Source organism: Strongylocentrotus purpuratus, unplaced genomic scaffold (assembly GCF_000002235.5).
Source record: "Strongylocentrotus purpuratus isolate Spur 01 unplaced genomic scaffold, Spur_5.0 spur5_scaffold_8, whole genome shotgun sequence".
Lineage (NCBI taxonomy): Eukaryota > Metazoa > Echinodermata > Echinoidea > Camarodonta > Strongylocentrotidae > Strongylocentrotus > Strongylocentrotus purpuratus.
In genome coordinates, this window is record NW_022145614.1 from 17,967,430 (window position 1) to 17,991,571 (window position 24,142).

Here is a 24,142-nt window from a genome sequence, read left to right on the forward strand (position 1 = left end):
AGTAATTATCTCAAGTCCAAGGGTTCAAAGGATGAAATAACACTGTGAACACGGATGATGATCAGAATGGGTCATCTCATGACTAAATAAGAATGTGAACAGGAATATGTCTTGAAGATGTCTTGAAGTAGATCAGACACTGTTTAATCATCTCCAGTCCAAGGGTGAAAGGATGAAATAACAATATGAATACAGATGATGTGAACAGGCAGATGTCGTGAAGAAGGTCAGACACTGTTTAATATCTCCAGTCCAAGAGTGAAAGGATAAAATGACAATATAAATACAGATGAAGAAGATGATCACAGACTTTTCAATCACCGTAATGAGGTGCAACCCAGGGATCAAATAACAATATGAACGAGGTCGAGCTGAAGATGGACAGACACTGGACCATGAGGCGCCTGTCCTAGGCCATGACCGTATCCATATCCCGTTTCATAATGCCAAGAAGCCGAATGGCCTTCCATCATTACAGTCTTTACCACAGCATCCTTCTTTCCCCATAGACAATCGCCATTAATCATCCCTAAGAAACCTAGCCAAGCTCCCATATATAATACTCGCAAATGAGTGAAATCATGTCACAACATGTGATATGATTGCATGCTCTGAAGAAAGAAATATATGAACGTTTGTCAACTGTGATGTTTGTGTATTTGCCTGCATGCATTAATAAATAATGTCTCGTTAGTCGTTACACAATCTGTCTGGCAATATGGCATTGTCGCCGAGGAGAATAATATATTTGTCAGCATCAACTTGTTTACTTGCAAATGAAATAACTTTTTTTTTCTGAACACAAATTTTGTTTCAGTTTCATGAACAAACCTATAAATGACGAATATAGGTTTCATAGGTATTGTAGTCAGAAAATAGACGGTAAAATATCATTTTCAAAAGTATATAGTTTCCAGTGTAGGTTTCATAGGTATTGTAATATAGAAATAAAAGATGCTCATAAACAGGTTAGTGAAACTAAACCTGTCATTGTGTATGTGTTTATGGTAACCAAAACAATGAAATTAGTTGGTTCAATAGACTACAAAGTTTTGCTAGAATTTCAAAAGGGCATTGTGACAGTGATAGCCTAATAAATTTATACTGCTACATGACATGGCTAAACACATTAAATTTTAGTTTCATACACAAAGATGTACATTTCTACTGATCACAATCATGATCCTCTAACGAATTGTAATCTCAAAAATAATATTATTCCCTCGCATATCATGGTTAGTTGTGAACCAGCTATCACACTCAAATCAGCACATCCATACACGCATAATTCCAAACGTGATATAATTGGACATGTCCAGTCAAGCGCGATAATATCGAGCCAAGCTGGGGCCCACACACTTACATGAAATGCCTGTTAATCCTCCATCAAATGTTTGCTAACAAAACAAAGTCTGCCAGCCTATGATAAACTAGAAGGAAAAAAATTCTATTTGATAGTAACACTCAAGACTAGAAATGTGACAGTGTGTCAACAACGTAAGATGCTGACAAAGATTCCGGAGTTGGAAAACCAGGATTGACATTTTGTCGTAAGGGGTGCTTCGTTCTAGTTTTAGGTTGTTCTCTGTCAGTTTAATAACTTGACAGAATGTGTCATACCTGACAACAAACCTTTTAAAAAAGCAGATACCAGTAGGCCTATATCACATCTCAAGACTTGTCTTTAAACATTGGTTAGACGAAGAGCGATGAATCGATGCCATACATTTAAATCCCCAGTCTACAGCTTAGAACCTCTCCTTGTGGACATGCTGTATTGATTTACAATCCTTTGTAGTTTTGGTCGATTCTTAGGTATACACACACAGCGTAAATGTGTACTTAATTTTTTTAATAATTTTTTTTAAATCCAAATATTGACTGCCGCAAGTACACAGGAAATAGCCAGCATCTAAGCGTGGTATTTCCAAGGTGAACTCAAAGCAATATTGCACCTTTCACCGGTTTCCTAGCCCTATTTTATCTTGACTTTTCTTGATATTTCTCTATGGTCAAGACTCAAGAACCAGTCATCCTAAACTGACTTTTGACTTTGATACCCCAGTCCCACTGCTAATCCGACTCCAAACTTTCTCCCAATGTTTCCATACCGACCGATTCCTAGCCATTCAGGCCATGTTCTCGCAGGGACAGATTTTGTGCTTGGTCTGCCTTGGATCTGGGCCCTGTTTCATTAAAACTTGTTATCTATAACCAATGATAAATTTCTAAATTCTATGACAAATTCGCTCTCAGCCAATCAAATGCCACAATTTCAGTAGCTTATAACAGTTATTGTTACTCGTTATCGAGGGACCTGTTTCACAAAGCCTTTTTTCCATGACAAATGAAAAAAAATCGTTGACAAATCTGCTGATAACCAATCAGAAGCAAGAATTTCACTAGCTTAACAAAAACTGTCAATTGTCACTGATGTCAAGTTTTGGGAAATGGGGCCCTCGTTTCTGTCTCGTCAGTGTGACAGGGGCATCAACCTCGTGGAGATGTATGGCGGATTTTCAAGCATGACAAATTGGTTTTCAGTAAAAACGTCTCCTGCGAGGAGGTTCCACAAACATGAGTTGGCTTCCTGTCTAGCTGGAAAAAAGGTCTAACGGTACACTTCAAATTCTGTTCTCAAAGTCTATCCTAGACCAACATCAATGGCCTTCCTTCCTCCTCCTTACTACACTTATTAAATATTGAACCCTTCCATGTCCTGACACAGTAACTTGACACAGTAACTTTCACTCCTCATACATAATGTTATAATCACCTGCGGTGGCATAATAGGTTTATGAAAGTAGAGCTTATAGACAGGTTTACTAGCATATTCAAATTTATGGATGTTTTTTTCTTGGGGACCTATAGCATCACTAGGTATTCCATTAACCCGTTATTAATGAATGATCTACAATACTTGGACTTCTTTTGGCATACATTACTTGATGCTATGTTGGGCAAGTACTGAGCAAGCTTCCGGGTTGTCAAATACAAAGTTTCTTTAAACAGTATGCATTGAATTTGAATATCTTAGTAAACCAGCCAATTAGGCATTTCTTCACCGCTCATCTTATGGGGTTTCGACTACGAAAATTGAAAGTATGACACTTTCCATGAAAACAGTAATACTACTGGTACTTTTATTTTGTATACTATTCCTCAGACATCTAATGTGCATGATTAAAGTGTGCATGAATGAAAAGAGCATGACAATATACATCATGTACTCCAAGAATCACATGAACAATCAAAAATAATAATTTTTATGGATAGGATTACCATCTCAAACTACCGAGCTTTTAGTAAAAGCAAAAACATTTAATAACTATACTATTGATATATAGTTGATGTGATTTCTCAAATATATCTTGAGATATATATCCCTGCCCATGCATGTACCAAGGACCTACATATACATGAATGTATTCGTAACTACAGTAAAATATTTTACTGATTGTATATAAAAAGCTATTTTTTGCGGCAAAATAACCTTTTAAAACTTCAGAACTTTATTATTTTGATTCATTGATTTTACAGCACAATCTTTAGCAAAATGCCTACAGAGCCTACATGCTACAATAGTATCAGTGCATGTGTTCGATTAGCTCTTTCAATGTTGCTATTATGAAAGTGTTTTCAAAACAAAATGTGCAGGCCTAATCCGTGCAAGATGTGCATTGAGAAGTGTGTGTGCGAATCTAATCTGGATGATACGCTATCCACTGCAATGAAACACACGCACACGGCAGATGTGGATGGATCGAGAGACAATAGATGGATATGGCCTAGGATAGATGAACATGGAATGGAGATAGATAGAAACTAGAAATGCAATCGTGTCACAACGATGTGCGTGCAATGACGCCGTGTTTCTACGTGTCAAACGAAAGAGCTTCTCTCGGACTATCCAGAGCAATTTGTACGAAGTCTGTAGCTTCTGTAATATTGGAGACAGGTAGGGCGAAAGAAAGGCCTCAATAGTGACCTTGATGGGATGGTAGTGACAATGCCTACGATGTTTGAAAAAAATTGGGATAGGGGAAAGAACCTAGAAAGGGCTCGCAAGCACTGCGTGCAAAAACCAAAGGGATTTGTTGCATGTTTGTCATTGCAATCAAGATCGTTCTAGGGGTCAAGAGCGTGAACCCAATATGCCCCATAGACAATGTGTGTAATGCATGGGCGGAAAACGTACAGGACCTGTAATATAACCGGAGTTAAATTGTTTTTTCTCTCTCTCTTTATGTCTCTTTATGGGTCGTATTTGGTATCATTAGAAAGAGAATTTCATGGTTGTTATTGTAAACCACTCTCTTTTTTCTATGATAATCCTATCGAAACACGTGATGTAAAATAGATTTATAGTACAAAATGGCGTCTTTAATGGCTCCCTTGACCAATTTCAAAAATCCGGCCAAGAGGTGCCCTGCGTATTGGAACTCGGCATGTCACTGCAAATTTTCAAGGAAAAATAAAGACGTTTAAGGGAAGAAAAGCAGTCTGAAAAAATGACGTCATAGCCGATACGTGTTAGATTCGGGCGGAAACTCGGCGGAATTCGTGTAGTGACCTTTGTTCAAATGCGATTTACTCACAATTTTCTGTGTAAACATATACTATACTTGGTATCATTCGAAAGGGCACTTCATTGCGGTCAGTTTGACACCATTGTTATCTGCGCGCAATGTATTGCACGCATTAAACGCGCTATTACGTAATGCATAGTAAATTCATCATTTTTGGCGATTACTTTGCGCTGACATATTCGAATTTTACCAAACCTAGTAAACAGTTGTCATGTATATGGATACATATGTCTGCCAAGTTTCATTGATGTAGGTATAAATATCGCCATTTTAGAGCAAGTTGAAGTTATTTCGGAATTTTCTTGAAAATGGCAAATTTGGAGGGCAATTTTCTCAAATTTGGTCAGTGATAGGGTATTTAATTTTGTATATGGCTGGAAAGGGCATATCTTCAAGTATCTAAATCCAAAAAAGGGTACGGGTTTGCCAAGCCATTATGGAGATACGGCCACAGAGAGAAAGCCAATTCCCAGAACTTTAGAGGGCGCTATTTATGTTGTGCAAAGCCATTGGAGCGTGAAATTTGGCATGGCTATGTGCAATTATGAGATAAAGATACTGTGAGATTTAAATACAAAACGGAATTTATATGAGAAAGTTATGGCAGTTTTAGATTATTTAGGGGTCAATTTCTCAAGAATTTGAGAGATTTTTGACGGAGTCGGTTTCAGAATTGAATTTTGAGTACGAAGATGGCATTTTGAAGGTCAGGTTATTTGTCGCAGATGAAAGAACACCTCTTAGACTATCTAGAGGAATTTGTTAGAAGTTTGTAGGATCTAGGATAGTGGAGATAGGAAGGAAGATAGAAAGGCCTTAAAATGGACCAGAAACGGACAAAATGGCGCCTGGACGGTCATGCATGACTGATTTCGAAAATCGAAAAAGTAGGTGACCTTGATGAGATGCTAGAGATGATGCCTACGAAATTTGAAAGGAAAAGGATCTGAGGAAAGTACCTTACTAGGAATCACAAGCACTACGTGCAAAACGAATGTGATTTTTGGACGATAAGGAAAACAAGAATATTAATGGGGCAGAATGTGAACGAAAACAAGGCAATGACGAAGGTCGTCATTGCAAAGATGAATGGGGGGCCTTAAAGAATGATTGGTATGAATGGAATGTGGGGTATGATAGCTGCAGATGCTGATACATCTTCACTATCATATCATCACTCTCATCCCTCAGCGTGATGGCTAGTCTTCATTCCAATCAAGAAAAATTCTACATGTATACAATGCAGCATCCCAGATTCAGAGGACAATGTTTTTACAAATTTGAAATGGTGATCTACCATTTTCTCCCCAGACATTTACGGTCACACTAATTACTCCATGCTATATATTTCATTAAAGATTTAGGGTTGGAGCTTACTGGGTTTGAGAATTATGTAGGCTAGGTTTAGGATAAGGTTTAGGCTTGGATTCAGGGTTAGGGTTAGGATTGAGTTTGGGTTCAGGGTAAGGTTCAGGGTTAGGTTTAGGTTTAGGGTAAAATATGAGGTAAAATGTAGAGTTAGCTGTCAGGTTTAGGGTAAGGTTCAGATTTAGGTATAAGGACATGTTCAATGTCATGTTTAGAGTTGGGTATGGAGTTAGGATTAGGGTCAGGGTTAGGGGCTGAGAGTTCATATGGTGTAATTGGGCCAGAGATGACCTCATCCCTAGGAATTAAATTCTGAGAGTATAATGCAATAAAGCAATTGTTGCCACAGCATGTCTCTGTCCAGTGTCCACTCTTCTCATTTGTTCAGCTGTCCTTGATTCTCCGGACCCATTAAAGAGTATAATTAAGTCTTTGGCTCCATCATAAATACAAATTATAGACTTGATGACCATCATTTCTATCAAAGGGATTTCTTTTCGTTTTCTTCCGCCACCATTCTCTATACCTCGTTTACCTCTCCTGCTATTAGAAAACGCCTTTTCTATTCTTCTCTTTTTTCTTCAAACCGTGATTGAGCTCATGACCAAGTGCCTGGATGAAGTAGACTAATCTTTCTATAAATAGAAAGATGCGAGATAGAGACTGCATATAGATCGATAGAACTTTTGATGGACCAATGTCAATGTGGCAGGGAAACTTGAGATAAACCCGGAATGACCACCCTCCTACGATAGACTCCAGTCGTGTCTCCATGCTAGTTCCTGGAGACTCTCGCTCTCTCCCCTCTCTCCTGTCATTCCACCTCTCTCTCTCTTTCTCTCTTTCTCTTCCCCTCTCTCTCTCTCTCTCTCTCTCTACCCCTCTCTATCTCTCTCTCTCTCTCACCCCTTCTCTATCTATCTCTCTCTTTATGTATCTCTTGCTGTGACCTCAATATACTGGACCATGCCATACATACCACAGAAACTCCAAACACAACATCTCGAGGTGAAAAACCTTACGAACATGAACGTCAACTGTGACATGACAGCCACAAAAATCTAAACACAGGTGACTGAGGTGAGGTGAGCTTCAAATTCCCTGGGGGAATTCTATTCCTTTGTGACCTAGAAAACACAGTGCTTGCCTCTCTTATATTAAATCATCAGTCTGCAGCTATACAAAAAGTGATTTTAAAAATGTGATAACCGTAAGATATGAGTCAATGCTGTAACACACTGCTTCATTGCATCTAGCACTGTATTGAGAGGCATATGGCTTCATCAAAGGTCCATTTCTTCACAAGAATTCATTTGTTATCAGTAAAAAAAAAAAAAAAATTGTATAATATTTTTAAAAAATGGCTAACTAAAATTGTACATCAAAGTCAGCCATGAAGACAACCCTGGACTTGCATGAAATTGGAATAAAGAAGAAAAAAAGGTTTTGAAGTTCGCACCCAACCATCTTGATTCCTCCCCTGTGAATTAAGAGAGCAAATCATTTGACAATCTGGATGACAGCTACAGGCCAGGCCTACATTCTCAAACATTAGAGATCTTCTTCTGGTCTCTAAAGATCACGTCCTACATCTGTCAAGTCAGACACAAGCATGTACATCTAGCAGACCCAAGGATTTTTATTTATTTCACAGCTGAGCATAAGCCATAAGCAGGGCACCACCTACATACATGTAGGATTATTTTTTTTTTAAATTCATAACCCATAATTCAAATAAAATGAGGCAAGCATATAAACGTAGGTCCCTGCTCGACTTCTCCAGACTTCACACTACAACACCTCCCTGATTTCCGGGGGCGGCAAATGCAAAAATGATAAGCTGTAAATCCTTCCACGACTTGTGACCTTTTATTTGATGCAAATATGAATATTTTGTCAAGAGAAAGAATAACAAGAAAATGAGAGAGGGATTGTCGAGGTAAATTTCAAATTCCAGGGTTCTTATTATATCAAACTTTCATGCAACCTAGTTTCCTCAAAGGTTAGACTTGATATAAAATTATGTCATGAGAGAGGGAGGACAAGCCATGAATATGCATAGATATTATGCAATGGTCAATCAGAATGGATTGTGTGTGATGGTCAACACAAACACTTTTGACATTTGGAAGAATCTGTGATTCCTTTTCATAAAAGATGTGCAATGTTTCTCTACTTTTGTTTTTAGAGTTGTACTAGCCAGAATAGCAACAAGGAGGATTTGGCAATTTTCAATATTTCAAAATGATATTTAACAGCCCCTTTACTTTTGCTTTTTTATAGTGCAGTACACATTCCAGAATGCTGGCAGATGTAAAAGCAATGTCAGAACAAAACAAATGTTCTAGTGTGAAAGAGCATACTGATCAGCCATAAGAACATCAGCAAAATTATTGATTTCATGTACATGTATAACCCAAAAAAAAATTCCTAGTGTAAAATGGCCCACTGATCAGCCATAAGAACATCTGTAAAGTTATTGATCTCATGTACATGTATACCTCAAACAAAAAAATTAGTGTGAAATAGCCCACTAATCAGCCACAAGAACATACCTCAAGATAGTGATTCCATGTATAATTCAAACAAAACTTTTAGTGTGAAATAACCTACCAAAGAATCACAGTAAAGTCAATGATTTCAAGTACATGGATAACTAAAACAAAATTGAAATGGCCAATGATGAGCCATATGAACATCCCTCAATGCCTCTAAGATATTGATTTCATGTGCGTGTATAACCTAAAACAAAATTTTCTAGTGTGAAAGAGCCCCCTGATCATCAGCAGAGGAAGGTGAGGAAAGCTTCATCCCGTCATTCCAGCCAGGCAGCCAGGCTAATGGCCATCGGACAGCTGATGCTGATACCCTCCTCTTAACAACAAAGCATCCTCATGATGGGTCAAATGCTTCAATGAGAATACCACGTGATCTGTCTAAATACCAGACATATGACCCAACCAGCCCCGGCCGCCACACCTAGTAGTCTATACTGACGGTCATATGCTGAGCATCTATGGCTTTGTCAATTGTAAACATAGTATAAGCCCAGAATCCAGGATTTTGTTGTTCAATGTCATATGCCAAACATATGTTAAAATCATTAAAATGCTAAATAGTCTGAAAAGGGCAGGAGGTGCAGTTCCGCTGGCTATATTTTTTATCTATTTATTATAATCTTAAATTTCATCTTTTATGTTTTCAGTGCCATGACACATCTGAATTGTGTGGAATAAACGACTTCTATTTTTGTTTTCACAGTTGTTAGGTTAAAATAAACTCAGTCCAAAATGTGCTCTCATTAACAATGGCTCGTCACAATTTGAATTTGTTTTGGCGATTAAAATACCTGGTGCTCAAAATGGATGATAAATTATCATTAAGATCATTAGGATATTGTTGTCAAAACATTCAAATGGTCCTGTGTCGTTTGATTTGAAAATACTGCAACACAGACAACAATGACCTGATTTACTTTTTATCTATCTTTTTTTATCAAGTTGAATTTCTGACAATGTACTAAACGAGGGCAATGAAGAGATTTTAAAACAACTGGAAAGATGAAAGCACATTCCTCAGTATTTCAGCCCTGATCTGCATACATGTAGATCATATAGAAAGTTGTAACAGCTAGGCCTGAATGAAATTCTCTCCACAAGAGTATCTGCAGTGCGGATTCTCTTGTATCTGGGTTTTTTTTAATCCATTTATAAGATGAAACTGATCTAATCTTTTTAATAAAATTGTCCATGTGACAGTATTTGGCTGTTGACCTACATGTACATCTCTGGAACAAAAATGTGAAAGTCTGACTACAAAGATGTCCCCCTCCTCGACAGGTCAATGATTTTGGACTATTTCCCAGTCCTGCATTAATAATAATAATCCGGTTTCTTACTGCTTCTTCCTGTGCCCTCCATCTCTGAACGATTGGTCACTCATTCAAGACCATCAGTCTGTCCTAATTTTTTTCCTGATAACCATCTAATCTTCACTAATGCATGGTCAATGACACAAGATCAGTTAGTCCTATGCCTTCCTATGCTCTCCCTCTCTTTCTTTAATAGTTGCCATGAACTAACAACCAATTCTTGTTCCTGTGTTTTGTTGTGCCCTCCTTTTGCTAATGAGTGGTCAATCACTCAAGACCATCCATCTGTCCTATCTCTTCCCAATGACCGACTAATGCCTGGTCAATAACACAAGATCATTTAGTCCTATTTCTTCCTATGCTCTCCCTCTCCTTATTTAAAAGTTGCCATTAACTAAAGACCAATTCTTGTTCCCGTGTTTTCTAGTGCCCTCTCTTATGAGTGGTCAAGACAATTTCTCGCCTTAAACCCTGCCCAAAAAGAAGGGTGGGGCCTTAAACCCTGCCCAAAAAGAAGGGTGGGGCAGAAAACAGCACAAATGTCTAATGAATGGTCAATAACTTGAGACGAATTCTTCTCAATGACCCACTAAAGAGTACGTTCAGTCTTCCGCAAGGTAAAGATTGAACCTAAACAGCTGATCTTCTGCTAGACAGGTACCCCACTCTGTCAAACAATAGGACCACGGAGTGCAAAAGTTCATAGGGTAATGCAGTTTCATCTTCAGACTGCAGCGTATACATGTGAGAAAGGATGACAACAGGAACAGGACAAACAACAAAAACATTTCAACTTCTGCCCTCTAGCGAAATCTAGATTGAATGGACTGAATCAAGAGCATTAGCATGACCGTTGAGAATGAAAAGGAGTTCAGACTCTTCATCCCAAAAAATCAAAACACAATGAAGCAGAAACAAACTGCTGTGTCTGCTTATTTTGCCAAAATGTTTACGATACTGTGTTTTCAGTTTCCGACCCACTAACCATGTGGAACAAATACTTGGGGGGTTCTTATCTATTCTGATCCGATATCATCGCTAATTATCCAGGGATTTTACGTGTTATGACTAATATCTGTCTCTACAATCCCAAACACTATGTCATTATGCACACCTGAGAACTGTAGGGTAATGAAAGATATTAATCTCTCTTCTTTCTCTTTTTCAAGGGTCTTTTTCCAATTTAAACTTATTTTTATACATTACGTCTTCATATTCTATTGATCTCCACTAATTATTATACTTTTCTAGGAAGTATTTTCCCCAGGAATCAGTACATTCAGGTTTTGTCTGTCCATATCTTAATCAATAAATGGTTGTCTTATACATAGAGCTCATACTTAAAAGCTTCTTTTTAAAGGCAAAGATTCAACATTGTTTCTTGAACCATTTTAACAGTTTTAATAGTCTCCTTGCCATTGCCATTTGACCATTGTTCTTCAACCTTGAGTTCTTCTGTTAAGACCCTCAAAATTCTGCTGAACTCTATTCATGGTATCAATTTTCAATCGTAAAATTTAATTACAAGTCCACTAGACCTTTTATATCTCAAAATGTACTGCTACGCACCCTTCCATATAAACTTACGTACAACACCTTGTATCCTTTACAAATGATGCTTCCAGAATCTAGTTGCAACTGACTCTGAGCAAGTCCTCGTGTATTGGGTGGGGGGGGGGCAATAATAGGCAGCTAAATGATATAAATGTCAAAATCTGGGGTGCGGCCGATACAGCGCTGCGGCCTTATCACCGGCAAATACGGTAACTCTAATATATTCTTGCTTGTACACATACCTTATCTTTTCTTTCTGTTAGAATATGTCATCTGTTGAGATCCAGAAGGGCATTTACACAGGATTGATGCCCTTCTGGCATTCAACAGTCAATCAATTGGATGCTCACCAAATGTTCATTCATTCAACAATTTTGTGATTACCTAAATCTTGTTACAAATATTTCCTCCATATTTTTGGGACCACTATCACCTTCTTTTTCTTGCATTTTCCTGGGCCAATATATTCATAAAACCTTATTAAGCTGAGTTGTCAACTAATCACACTTGCAGTGTATAGTTAGTTGACAACTAGGCTTTATGTATATAATAAGGCATTTCAGTACAGTAAGGCATTTTGAATACAAGCCCATAACTTTGGATTTTAGGTAGCCGATGTGTAATAAGTACCAACTCTTCTTCAACAATGTGGTGAATACACCTAACCAAATCTTATCGCGAGCTTTCCTACCATAGTTTTGATACTAGCAGTCCATCTCCCTTGACTTCTTAAGGGCAAATACCCATGCATATCTTCTTTGGATGACCTACCTTTTCTTGCTTTCTTCTGAAGTCTGATGGTATCTGAGGACTTCTTCTTAATATCCTGTCTGGCCTTCTTGTACTCTGGAGAAGATAAGAAAAAAAGAGAAAGTTATAAAGTTATGTCAGATATCAGAAGACCTGTTTCCATCAGCTTGAGATTGCAAAATAGCCCGCTATTCTGATTTGGGAAATAATCCCGAAGTTACAAATTGTGTCTTCATCAGCTCAAGACTTGACCTTGAAACTTGAAACTCGAGCTCGAGAAATTAGCTGGAGATATTTTACTCAGCAGAGTAGTTCAAAGTTCAAATAGCAGGATATTTGGCAATCTTGAGCTGATGAAGGCAGACCTATAAAGTTATGTCAGATATGACAGATACTGTGGGTTTGGACAGGTGGTAGAGGAAATTCAAGTGACATGGAATCACCGATAACATATCAAAATGTGTTTCATTTCTCATAGCAACATTGTTGGGTTGTTGGCTCAGTCAATTTAAGTGCTATTTTTTTCATTTTGTGTCCAAAATACTTTTTAAACAAAAATCTCTTAATAAACCTGGAATTGGACTTGAAACAAAACAATTTTAACCCAATATGAATGTCTTTTCATTTGCACAACATGGGATTTAGCGAGCATTGGGGGGGGGGGGGGGGGTTCTAAACATTGAAGTCTTAAAGAGTGATTTAACACATCATATTCTTTTTCTTCAAAACACATCTGACATGCAAAGCAATGAGAATCTCGGGTTTTGTTTCACAGTAAATTTCAGGTTTATTATCATATATGTCAGCAGATATCACATAGTGTATACAAGCTTCGAAAGAATTTACTAAGTCGTCATCATGATGATTGCGACATGCTATTAATAAATGCTTGTATTATTCATGACGCATCTGGATAATGATGACCGATGCATCTGGGGGGCCTTAATTAGTCTACTTTGGGTATCATCTTGTTCTGCATAGCAGTCCACTCTAAGATGTAGCCTACTGTATGTACGTTTGTATGTATGTTTAATTCGGTCGTCTGTCCACATTCGCAGGACATAAATCTCTCCCTCTCCGTAATGACAGCTCTAGCTGGCCCTTCTGCTTGGTTGATGACGCACCGTGCATCATATGCGAAAATCATTACACGCTTCTCAATCTCTAATGCACGTTTTTTTTTGGAGGGGGGCGGGCAGGTTCATAGGACTCAAAATAGGACCGATACCAGACGCCAGCTGGCGCGGGCTGCGTTTGTCGCCCCACAGCCAGGTCCATGGTTGAAGGTCCGTCACAGACGAGGGGTCACATGATCATAAAATTGAGACCCTTGACAGCTGAGGATAGAGATACATATGTCACATCTCCACTTTAGATGAGGCACGCCTATCATTTGGGATGTTTCCGCTCTTGTGTGATACTGTCAAGATAAAGGAACTAGGAGCATTGGGGGGAGGGCTGTTTAACCCCAGCTGATGGTCCCTAAGGCAGAGGTGTCATACAGCCTTTTCACACACAGCTAAAATTCATCGTATCTAGAGATGATTAGAATCACTCAACAGTTTTAAACATGTTTATAGACAAAATTTCCCAGTGTGAACATCGTTTATACGATGTTGGGATAGATACGAAGTCGCGATCCATACGCCCCTAAAAGCAGGCTGCAGATACGAAGTTCGTATCTAGAGAGCTTGACATTTTGTGTGTGAAAGGAAATTCGTGTTTAAACGTGTTTAAACTGGATGGAGCGTGCGCTTTGATTGACATGACATGACCTTCAATGCGCAATGGCACTACTGCGCATTTTACGAGCAGTAGTTAATCACGAAGCTATTAACGATCACAACGAAATTTCTGTGTGTGAAAGGCTCGTGATTAGTTTAAACACGTTTCAAACACGTTTATACTAATCATGTTGATAGAATTTTAGCTGTGTGTGAAAAGGCTGATAGTCTAATGGATATTTCATCCAACTCTTTGATCCAGAAAATTCTTCTTCTAATGATGTACATTTGCCATTCCAAACCCGGGAGACAAATAGGAACATTGTGTACGGTAATGTTAATTGCCACAGTAAGTGATATTACCAAATGCCCATATGCTGAATATTCTGTGAGGAAAATTCAAATGGATTGAAGATGGTGCACATTGTAACCATTACACACTTCAACAAAGCGCTTACTTTAAATTCATGAAAGTACTGTCATTTAATATCAGTCTGAACAAAATACATCTTGTCAATTACTTGACATCTACATGTAGTGGATAGTATTTTTTTAAACATTTTATTACCTACCAAGTATGAAAAGTCAGTCACTACAATCTAATTACTATATATATATGACATCAAACAAAAGTTTATTATTCAAGATGATCTCTACATTGGCCAGAAAAAGATGGTCTCATGAGAGAAAGCTCGGGAACGAGAGTCCCTCATACCAGAAGGATGAGTAAGAAAAGAGCCAGAGCAATGTGCAATACCTTGCTTAAACCTGCTCCATCAGTCCGTCTTACCAACCCTCTTTCCCTGTGTAATTCAAGTTGGCATTGCAGGCATACGTTTAGACAGATGTCGGTTAGAGAAGAGATAGAGTTTCTCTCATCTATTGGCTCTAGTGGTATACGTCCAGACCCATTAAGGGTGACTCAGGAGAGGCCGGGCCCCTAAGAGGACATTGGTGAATCTTTAGAAGATATTAAAAGCTTTAATAGTCAACCCTTACAGGGGGGGGGGGGGCTCCAGGTGATTTTGCAACCCACCCACCATTGAAATAGCCCCCTAGCCCTCCATCAGTCCAGGTTGCAATTCAGGTACTGTACGTCTTTCTTTAGCCTGCTATTATTTCTCTTTGGGACATACATGTATTTTGTGTTTTAACAAATCAGCAGAACCCTACAGGAGAGACATGAGTGTCGCTACAGCCCCCATAGCCCTCCCCACGCCCCGACCCTTGATAAATCCTGTACTTTCCTTCTGTAAGAAAAACTTTATGTTGCTGAAAAATTAGGGAATGCCCCAGTGAAAAAATTGGGGCTGCCTATTAAATCTGGAACAGCTGCATGTTTATCACTACATCAATCTCTATAATAAATGTATATTAAAGGCCAATAATAAATACTCCACAAAACTGGGTTCACAAATTGCCTTGAAGATGCCTTGAAGTAGAGGAGACTAACAAACTGGAATCATATTGCACTACCCATCAAATTAACATGTCAAGTGTTAGATATAAGTAGGGGTGTGGGTTATAATAGATGCTCTTTACGGTACTTCACTGGGCGGATACTGTTGGTGAATTAAAATGAAGTTAATATTTCACTTGAGAGGGGGGGGGGGGGGGGGGGGAGGTTGTGGGACTCTGATGAAAAACAATATCTCCGAAAAAGTATGGATGGTAATACATGAATGCTCTCATCCTCAGAGAGCTGTGCCTGTCTGTTTCTATCCTAAATCTTTGGTGAGCAATGTAGAGTAGTTGAGAAATGATCTGACACAAATTCATTGAATTTTAGGTGCTTACTAGATGCCTCTTTTTTTCTTCTTCTTTTTTGGCGTTTACTCAACATCGCAAATTGATAAAGAAAAAAAAAAGAGTAATTTTTCTCTCTCTGTATTTTTCAGGTTAACACATCACCACACATCGGACCTACAGAGAATGCACCTATTTCTATACAGTATTACAATTTGCCATCCATCCTCTTATGACGACTTTCGACAAATACTGTAATAAAGAACCTTCCCCTTTTTAGGTTGTTTTGATCCAAAATATTAAAAAGAACCACACTGGATTCCTATGTATTTAAGACACTTGCACTACTATACTTGAGTCCTCAACACCTAATAAACACAGTTGGACATAAATGTCTTCATCAATGGCCCAACCTTTCCAAAATATTTTATTTACATACAGAAGTTTAAGTTAATATTTATATTTGTTTAACGCCAACTGTGTGAAAATGAACAAGAATCTTACAGGGTTTTTCATAACTGTTTTGTCACGATTGGAACAGAAGTTTTTAACAAATGAGTATTACTAGTTTTTTACGTGCAAAATCTTGCAGCGGTATAGCCTTCCATTATCAAATCATCTGCTAAGAGTCTGAAGGGCTTTAATTGATTAATTAATTAATTAATTAATTTAATAAATTGATATAATATAAACACCCTTCTTATTCTCAGCAGACTATTTAGATGGTACAAAATCATCTGAAGGCCTGTATCTAAGAATAACAAATATATTCTCAAAAGAAATGTATTCCATTTCAAATCAATGATCACGGATGTTGCAGTCCACAGCATGGAGTGAAGGAGAACATCAGGTGAGCCTTTTGCACTGAGCAGAATGAGACCTGACATACGCCGCCATCAAAACGTACACTTGAGCTATCAGTCTGCATTTTTACGCCTGCCATCTTATATTCCACCCATGTGCTCCCGCAGCCCGTCTATAAACACCTTCCCCTCCCACTCAGCCATCGAACACACCGCGCAGCATATGGGATGCCCTAATCAAAACAGATCCCGTCCACCTCCAAGGATTCCCCTTAATCTATGCCCCATTCCCACCAGAGGAAATTTATACGAAACTTGCGTAAATAAGCATCTTATGAAGAATAAATCTAGAATGAATGGGTATACAACCTAAAATAAAAAGGTATTGTGTAAAGGACTGAGAAGCTAGTTTTGAAAAGGTAGCTGACACCATAATTATGTCTACCGGTAGTTTCAGCTTATGCCACAATTATTGCTCTAGGAAACAAGATTTAAGCTGACTGGACCTACATGTATTGTCAGCATGCATTCTTGATATTAGCCCTACCCGATTACGTTATACAGTTTCTGTACAATATGACATTTACACAAAAAGTAGATCCGATCCATTATCCACTTTCCATACAAAAAATGTTCAAAAATTAATACTCATTTTGCATTTGCAACTTTATCATAGGATGTTCAGATGAGGAAAAAAGTATTTTTTTACTATAGCTAGCAGTAAAGGGTTTTCCGATATAGGTACACAATGAATTTGAATCGTCTAAATGGGGGCAATCGGTATCATTCTCCATTGAGCAGCATCCCTCTCTCCCAAGAGACAAGAGACAAGTCGGTGAGGAGTAGAATGTTGGGGAGGAGTGAGTATGACACGTGGTATCACTCCATAATTGGCAATTTCAATTCGAGTTAGAAATGACACAAAGCCCTGCAAAATTGATGCAATCCCTGCATAAATATACACTGTTGATTACCAAAATTGACAAGGTATACATGATTCCTCTTGCGGATCTTGTCACTGGCGATGTTTTCTAGTGCAACTGTTCATGTTATGTGCTTATTCTGAAGGCATTTTAGGGTATTTTCCAATAATAAAGTTAAAATCCGGTTAATTTCATTTATGGTGCTGTAGTGTGCTTAAAACATTTTTTGGGGGAACTCTTACTTTTATTTGGAAGAAAGAATGAAATATTCTTTTCTAGTCTCCTAATGGAAAGTTATTGTTCATTTGAATAGCTGATGCTTTATCTATGCTGGCTACGAGGTGTCGTGGTCAAGTGGATATTTCACTGGACTGTGGATCACAAGGTCCGTGGTTCAAGTCTTGCCGCTGCACTAATGTCCTTTGGCAAGGCATTTATCTACATTTGCCACAACACTCAACCCAGGTGTGATAAATGGGTACCTGGTAGGATTATTCCTTGAAATGCACAGTACGCTGATAACGGCTGCCGGAGCTAAAGCTAGGGTAATAATTTCCAAAGCTCTTTGGAAGCGCATAGAGACATTATTTCATAATGAATATACAAAGACTGAATATTATTATTATTATTACAAACCTTTGGCATGATCCTTGTCGAGTTGAACTGTGTTTTTCTTCCATTCCTCTGTCTTCTCTTGTAGAGGGACCACCAAATATTCCGTTATTGAACTAAACAGATAAGGAAAGAAAAGAAAGAAATACAAAGAACACATAAGAATAACTCATTAATTGAAAAACTATGATCTGTATCCAACATGAGTGAGTACCATTCATTGTTTTGAGCAGCAGGCTAACTTGTTGTAATGTTCTGTAATATTTATTTATTTACTTTTTCTTTACCTTTTTCTTTTACTGACAATTTTGAACTGTGCCTCTGTTGCACTTTAAATGATAAGCAACTGGCCTCGGTCCGTATCTTGTTATCTGAAAATCCCCGCTCTATGCTTGTCCATTTCAAGGGGTCATCCACAAATCATTTGACCACAAAAACAAACAGGTGAAACTGTCTCAAAATAGAACCCATCTTCTGCATAGAGAGCCAGTAGGGCATTAACTCATATATACCTTAACACTCAGTAAATGCACTTCCAGCTCCAACAAAGACGATATCATCTGTTTGGAGGCAAGAAGGTGTTAACCCAAAATATCTTAACAAAGAGTCAATGCCCCTCCAGCTCCACAAGGACAATTATCATCTGTTTGGAGCCGAAAGGGCGTTAACTCATATGCTTTAACACTGAGTAAACACCCTTCTGGCTCCACAACCAGATGATATTGACCCCGAGATGGGTTGGTGGCACTTTGAACGGGGAGATAGTGAATTGGCTTTGATGACAGACACTGGATGCTTAACTCTCCATGACCTTCTAGGTCGAGGGATGGCATCCCTTGATTAATTAACTGTTGCATGGCAACTAATTGCCGGAGAGCCGTCTCCGACACGGCGGCGGCTGCGGTTCATCCGCCCGCTGGAGGAAACACAATCTAATAGCTGTCAAATATTGATACCAGGTAGGACCAAGGGGGGTGTTCACATTCTGATTTATGATGGCTGGGGCAGGTGAGATGCTCTGATGGGGATTTTGTTTTTGAATCATTATCTTTTTTTGAGATGGAATTGAGTCAAAATACCCGAAAAGTGTCTTAATTGATTTATCATTTTCTGTGATTCACGGGGATGATCATAAAACAATAACCATACTAAATGCAATAATCTATTATAGAAATCCTTACATTTTTACTTCTTTTATTGTGAGCTCAATTAGTTATAAGTAGGCCCACCTTTTAATTTACATCTCTGATCTTCAGCCAATCATTCTGTCACAATACAAAGTATATTCCAATAAACCCCACATATATTAGCAGGTATGATGCAAGGACACATTTTATCTACCGGTATCTGTTAAGAGCTAGAATGGCATTAACCTTATGTAAAGCTTAAAGTTTAATGCCCTCAGAGCTCTCAGAAGACAAAATTATGGAACCAATTTCCTCTACTTGATAAATGAATCTTACATTACATGCTATAATTAATACCACCATGCATTCTGAACAGACTTTACAGCAAAGGGATAATGTAAACACAGCCATTTGTAATCAACGAGAGGAACGTGTTGATGTCCCCTTTGAAGGACAGGAGAAGATCACTCTCACACAAAAAACACGATCTTTGAGTTCATGTTTGGGGTCTGTCAAACCATGGACCTACACAAGAATGCATGGATGTAACCTTTCAAGGAAAGCTAGTGTCCCAGGTCCGTAACTTACACAAAGTAAATTCAATTAGCACATAACTTTATCTTGTTTGGCATCCCCCGCTTTCGCTGATTGTCAAAGCATGCACTGCAAATTACATGAATGGTGCCTAGTTTGATTATAATATCAAAAGATGTGGCATATTGCATGGCTTCCATTAAAAGTCTATCCCGGGGCCTGTACCTGGGAATCGCTACATCCATCACTTTCAAGTCTTCAGGTTTGTATCTAGGGTTACTTGTGAAAATGTGAACACAGTCTCCTTAAAAGGTAAACTGACCATAGTGCCCAATTTAGCCTTATTAGATCAAAAGGTAGCCATTTTCACACTTGTCTAGCTCAAGCATGCATAATGCAAGCTTGACTTATATTGATTTTAGTAAAAAAAAAAATTAAAAAATTTTTTTTTTTTAAAGTCCCAATACGATAGGTGGACAGTTCCTTCAAGTCGACAAGATTGGGAAGGTTTTTAAAGTGGTTGATCCGAACAAAGCTTGGCAGATTGAATTAATATTTTGGTATACCTTGTTGAAATAATTTCAGTTTGTCCTTGATTTTTTGTTACATGTCCCTTTAAGATTCCTGGGTAGGGAAATTTATCAGTCGATGAATTTTATTGATTTGTAAAAACGCTTCATTTCAATAAGGGGACTGTCACTTTACATTGACAAGAGTGGGAGGGTTTAAATTGGCCGAGCTAAAAACAGCCTGGCAGATATAAGATCATAGTATACCTTGTAAATAAAATGAGCTTGAGCTTCAGGTTCAGGATAAGGAATAAGGATAAGGAAATTTATTGGCCAATATGTTCCATTGATTTGTGTAAAAAGGTTCAATGCATTATGTGGACTCTCCCTTTAAGTTGATAAAACCAGTGGGGTTAAAGTGGTCAAGGTGAACACAGCCATGCAGATTTGATTAAGATTTTGATTAGTTTACCTTGTAAAGGACTTGACCTTGAACTGTATCATTTTTACGTACTGTATAACTTAAAATTTCATTGGTAGGGATAATTTTTTAAGTAATATTAATTATTACGTTTTATTGCTTTGTGTAAAAGCCGCAATATGTGCACTCTCTTTAAGTTGATAAAACTGCCCGGGATTTAAGTGGCCAATGTGAATGCAGCCTTGAAGATTTAATTAAGATCGTGATTGGTATATAAACTTGTAAATGACTTGACCTTGAATTTTTATTTACACTGTAACTTGAAATTTCATTAGTAGGGATAATTTTTAATTAATATTAATTATTATTTTCTATTGCTTTATAATGTAAAAGCCACAATATGTGGACTCGCCCTTTAAGTTGATAAACCGGTCCAATTTAAGTGGCCAATGTGAATGCAGCCTTGAAGATTTGATTAAGATCGTGATTGGTATACCTTGTGAAGGACTTGAGCTTGAGTTCTATTGATTTGTGTCGAAGGCAGAGTCTGGTCAGGGAGGCTCCAAGTTCCTTTGATGCACCTGTAACAAAAGAAAAATAAAAAGGGGAGGTTATGATATCGTTGGGCAAGAAATGTTGATATCATGTTTTCAATCAATGCAGGTAATACCTAGTACATGTAGTAGGTAACATCATCAATTGTTTGACAGGAAATTATATATCTCACATTTCTTTTCAAATCATTCTCTACAACTCAATAATAAAAAGTAAAGAGGGTACATTGGAATAATATGGCCATACGTTTCTGATGATGGTTGCAATATATGCAGCACCTTTTTCACTGGATACAAAACACTTTGAGGTTTCCAGCCAATGATGCTGTGAATAAATATTATTTGATTGTTGTTGACAAAATACATGCACACTATTTTCTACCTTTTTTTCATTTGCTGTTGCTTTTTAATTTCCTGATTTATCCATTTAACACTGGTTCATCTTAGTGTATAGTAACCTATAGCATATATTTTGAGAATATTTTAGCAGATAACCATATTTTTGTTTGTTTGTTTGTATGTCTTTTGCACTGGAATATTTCTGATGGTCATATCAATTCTAGTAACAGTGCAATTCTTTTTTGTCCTTACATTTCAATGTAGAAGGATGCAGTTTTCTTTTGTGAACCGATATTCACCTTTCAATAGACAGCACTAAATTTTTATGATAGTCGATGCGTGGTATAAGTAGCTTACACGTAGCGATGGAATTCTCAACTACATTAGAGAATTCACAACTACACTTCAAATGCTATCTGCCGCTGACTTTCGCTAGGAATAACTGAAGCATGAGTAAGGTTTCACTGTCAAAAGCTCTAAACGTCAGAGATGTTTGAAACTCATGAGAAAGAAGTGGAGAAACACAATGCGACTTCTCTGCTTTGCAAATAGAAAAGGGCAGTACTCAAGCATTCAATAATTCAGTCTTGATTACAGTAAGCACAGCTACAATGTAATGCATTAAATGGATGTCTAGGAAAATGACAAGTATTGCAATTCTATATTTGTTCATCAGTTGTAGGAATCAATAACAAAACTGCACTTCTGTCTTGTGCTAAAAGCTTTGACTGGTCTGGTAGAAAAAGAGGGATGTGAATGGAGTAGATTTTAATTGGAAAATGGCATTGCAGCTCATCTCTGTAAAGTATGATATTTCTTTATTATCATCATAGCTGCAATATTACGTGTAAACATATTGCAAAAATGAGTCACTTTGGGATGGCTTTTAAGTGGAGGAAGCACTTTGGATTCCATTCTTGTGATTATTCTAAGCCTGAATCCCCATTTCACATGACTTTTAATCTACCCATCCTCGTCTCAGCCTTACTATGGGCCATACTGTCAAACATGATTAGTGTGGAATTTCCTTTCCTTTGGCTTTGGAGTCAACACCATGTGAACTGAACTCAGGGAAAGTCAGGAAAGTGAAGCTTACAATATGGTTCTCACAATTATTGTTATCCTTTCAGTTTTTTCAGCAAGCTTCATAGTTCATAGAAACATTTCTCGCTGATCAATGACTTTTTGAACTAGATAAGAAATCAGATAGACATCTTCTTCATGGAAGTGGAATAATGTTTAGATTTTGACCTACATTTCCATTTGTATTATTCTATCTTCTTGTCAAAAATACTCAAGTACAACTTCTTGTGTATTACATCTTTGTATTTTTGTTTTAATTATACCTGTACCAGTACTGCAGTGATTTTCTGATAGGATTTTGTATACCGGTAATAACAATGTTACTACAGCTAGTATCCTTCATTCTTATTACTTTCGATGTGTTACAGGCATTCCAACTTAAACATGGAAAGCCATATTCCTGACATAAAATATCTTGAATGAAGTCAAATTTGAGGTTACAATAACCTTGTCATGCTAAAACCAACACTGAAATTGATGCTTGCATGACTCCCTTACTACACATCCCCATGCATTCAATCTGCTGTCAGTCATTGGATCACTAATAACAGTTTCCAAACAGAAGGGCAGTTTGTCTTGCCCCCAGGGCCTGTAACCAACCCACAACACAGACTGTCTACTGTTTATGTCAAGGTCTGGACCTAATAAATGAGTCTTGGATACAGACCCTATTCAACCAAATCAAAGGAAGGAGGAAAAGACCACCGGCACAACATTTACAAAAATCTCTAAAATCGTTACATTATTAGTCTTGCCTTGAAAAAGAAAAAAAAATCCCTTTTCCCAATGTCCATTACAGGATAAAAATATCTTCTCCACACCTTGAGGCTTGTAACTGTAAGGTTTCTCAACAAATTTAATTTGGGTTTTATTGATTTTCCCTCCCTCCTATTCTTCGCGACATCGACAAGCTGGAAAGCTTCAAGTCAGGCCTCAACTGAAACCCATCTTTTCAAGCAAATGTGTAGGCCGTGACTATTGGCGGAGCGGGCGCCTTTGAATGTTTGTTTGAAACAGATATAAATGGTACCATACAAGTGCTATGGATCATCATCATCATTTGACGGTGCATGATATGTAAACTCATGCATTTGTAGAACTGAAGGGGCATTCTGGTTTGAACACTGTAGACACTAACAGGTAAGTCATGGTTTATTTCCTGCTTCTCATTTTACAAAATACACAATTATCAACCTTTAAAGTATACTGGAATCGCTTTATAGGTAAGGAAATGTCCGAAGAACAATCATGCCAGATACTGTCTATCCTTCTATAGGCTATAAGCTGACATTATTCATTGAATACAATACATTTACAAACTGATTGGAAGTTACAACGTCCACTAAGAGAAGAAAGCAGCTCCAATTAAAAGAAAAGAAAAATCATTCACCTTCAAGTGTGACAGTTAACATTATTAAACAGGGAGAGGATCATCCAAAAAGAACTTAAATCTTTCTGACTGTTGGGGCCTGGTGAACAAAGACCCCCAAAATTGAACTTCAAAATAATAATAAAGAAATAAAAAGAGGTTGGAATGGAGCCCTGATGATAGACTTTTGCCTATATCTTGTACAATGAAGTCAACTGGCTCTACGTCCACAAACAACATACCATGAAATTAGGACAAGCGATACC

The 24,142-nt window shown here is 37.8% G+C and overlaps 1 protein-coding gene across 1 annotated transcript in view; it reads right to left on the reverse strand.

Annotated features, from left to right (window-relative positions):
• Positions 1–22,434, reverse strand: part of LOC576126 (protein MTSS 1) — a 39,905-nt gene extending 17,471 nt beyond the window's left edge. Inside the window, exons 1-4 of the mRNA XM_030976088.1 lie at positions 22,413–22,434; positions 21,028–21,112; positions 17,965–18,056; positions 12,154–12,228 (exon numbers count right to left, since the gene is read on the reverse strand). Coding sequence (XP_030831948.1) covers positions 12,154–12,228; positions 17,965–18,056; positions 21,028–21,112; positions 22,413–22,434 — 274 coding nt within the window. The remainder of the gene's footprint in view (positions 1–12,153; positions 12,229–17,964; positions 18,057–21,027; positions 21,113–22,412) is intronic.
• Positions 22,435–24,142: the final 1,708 nt, after the last annotated feature.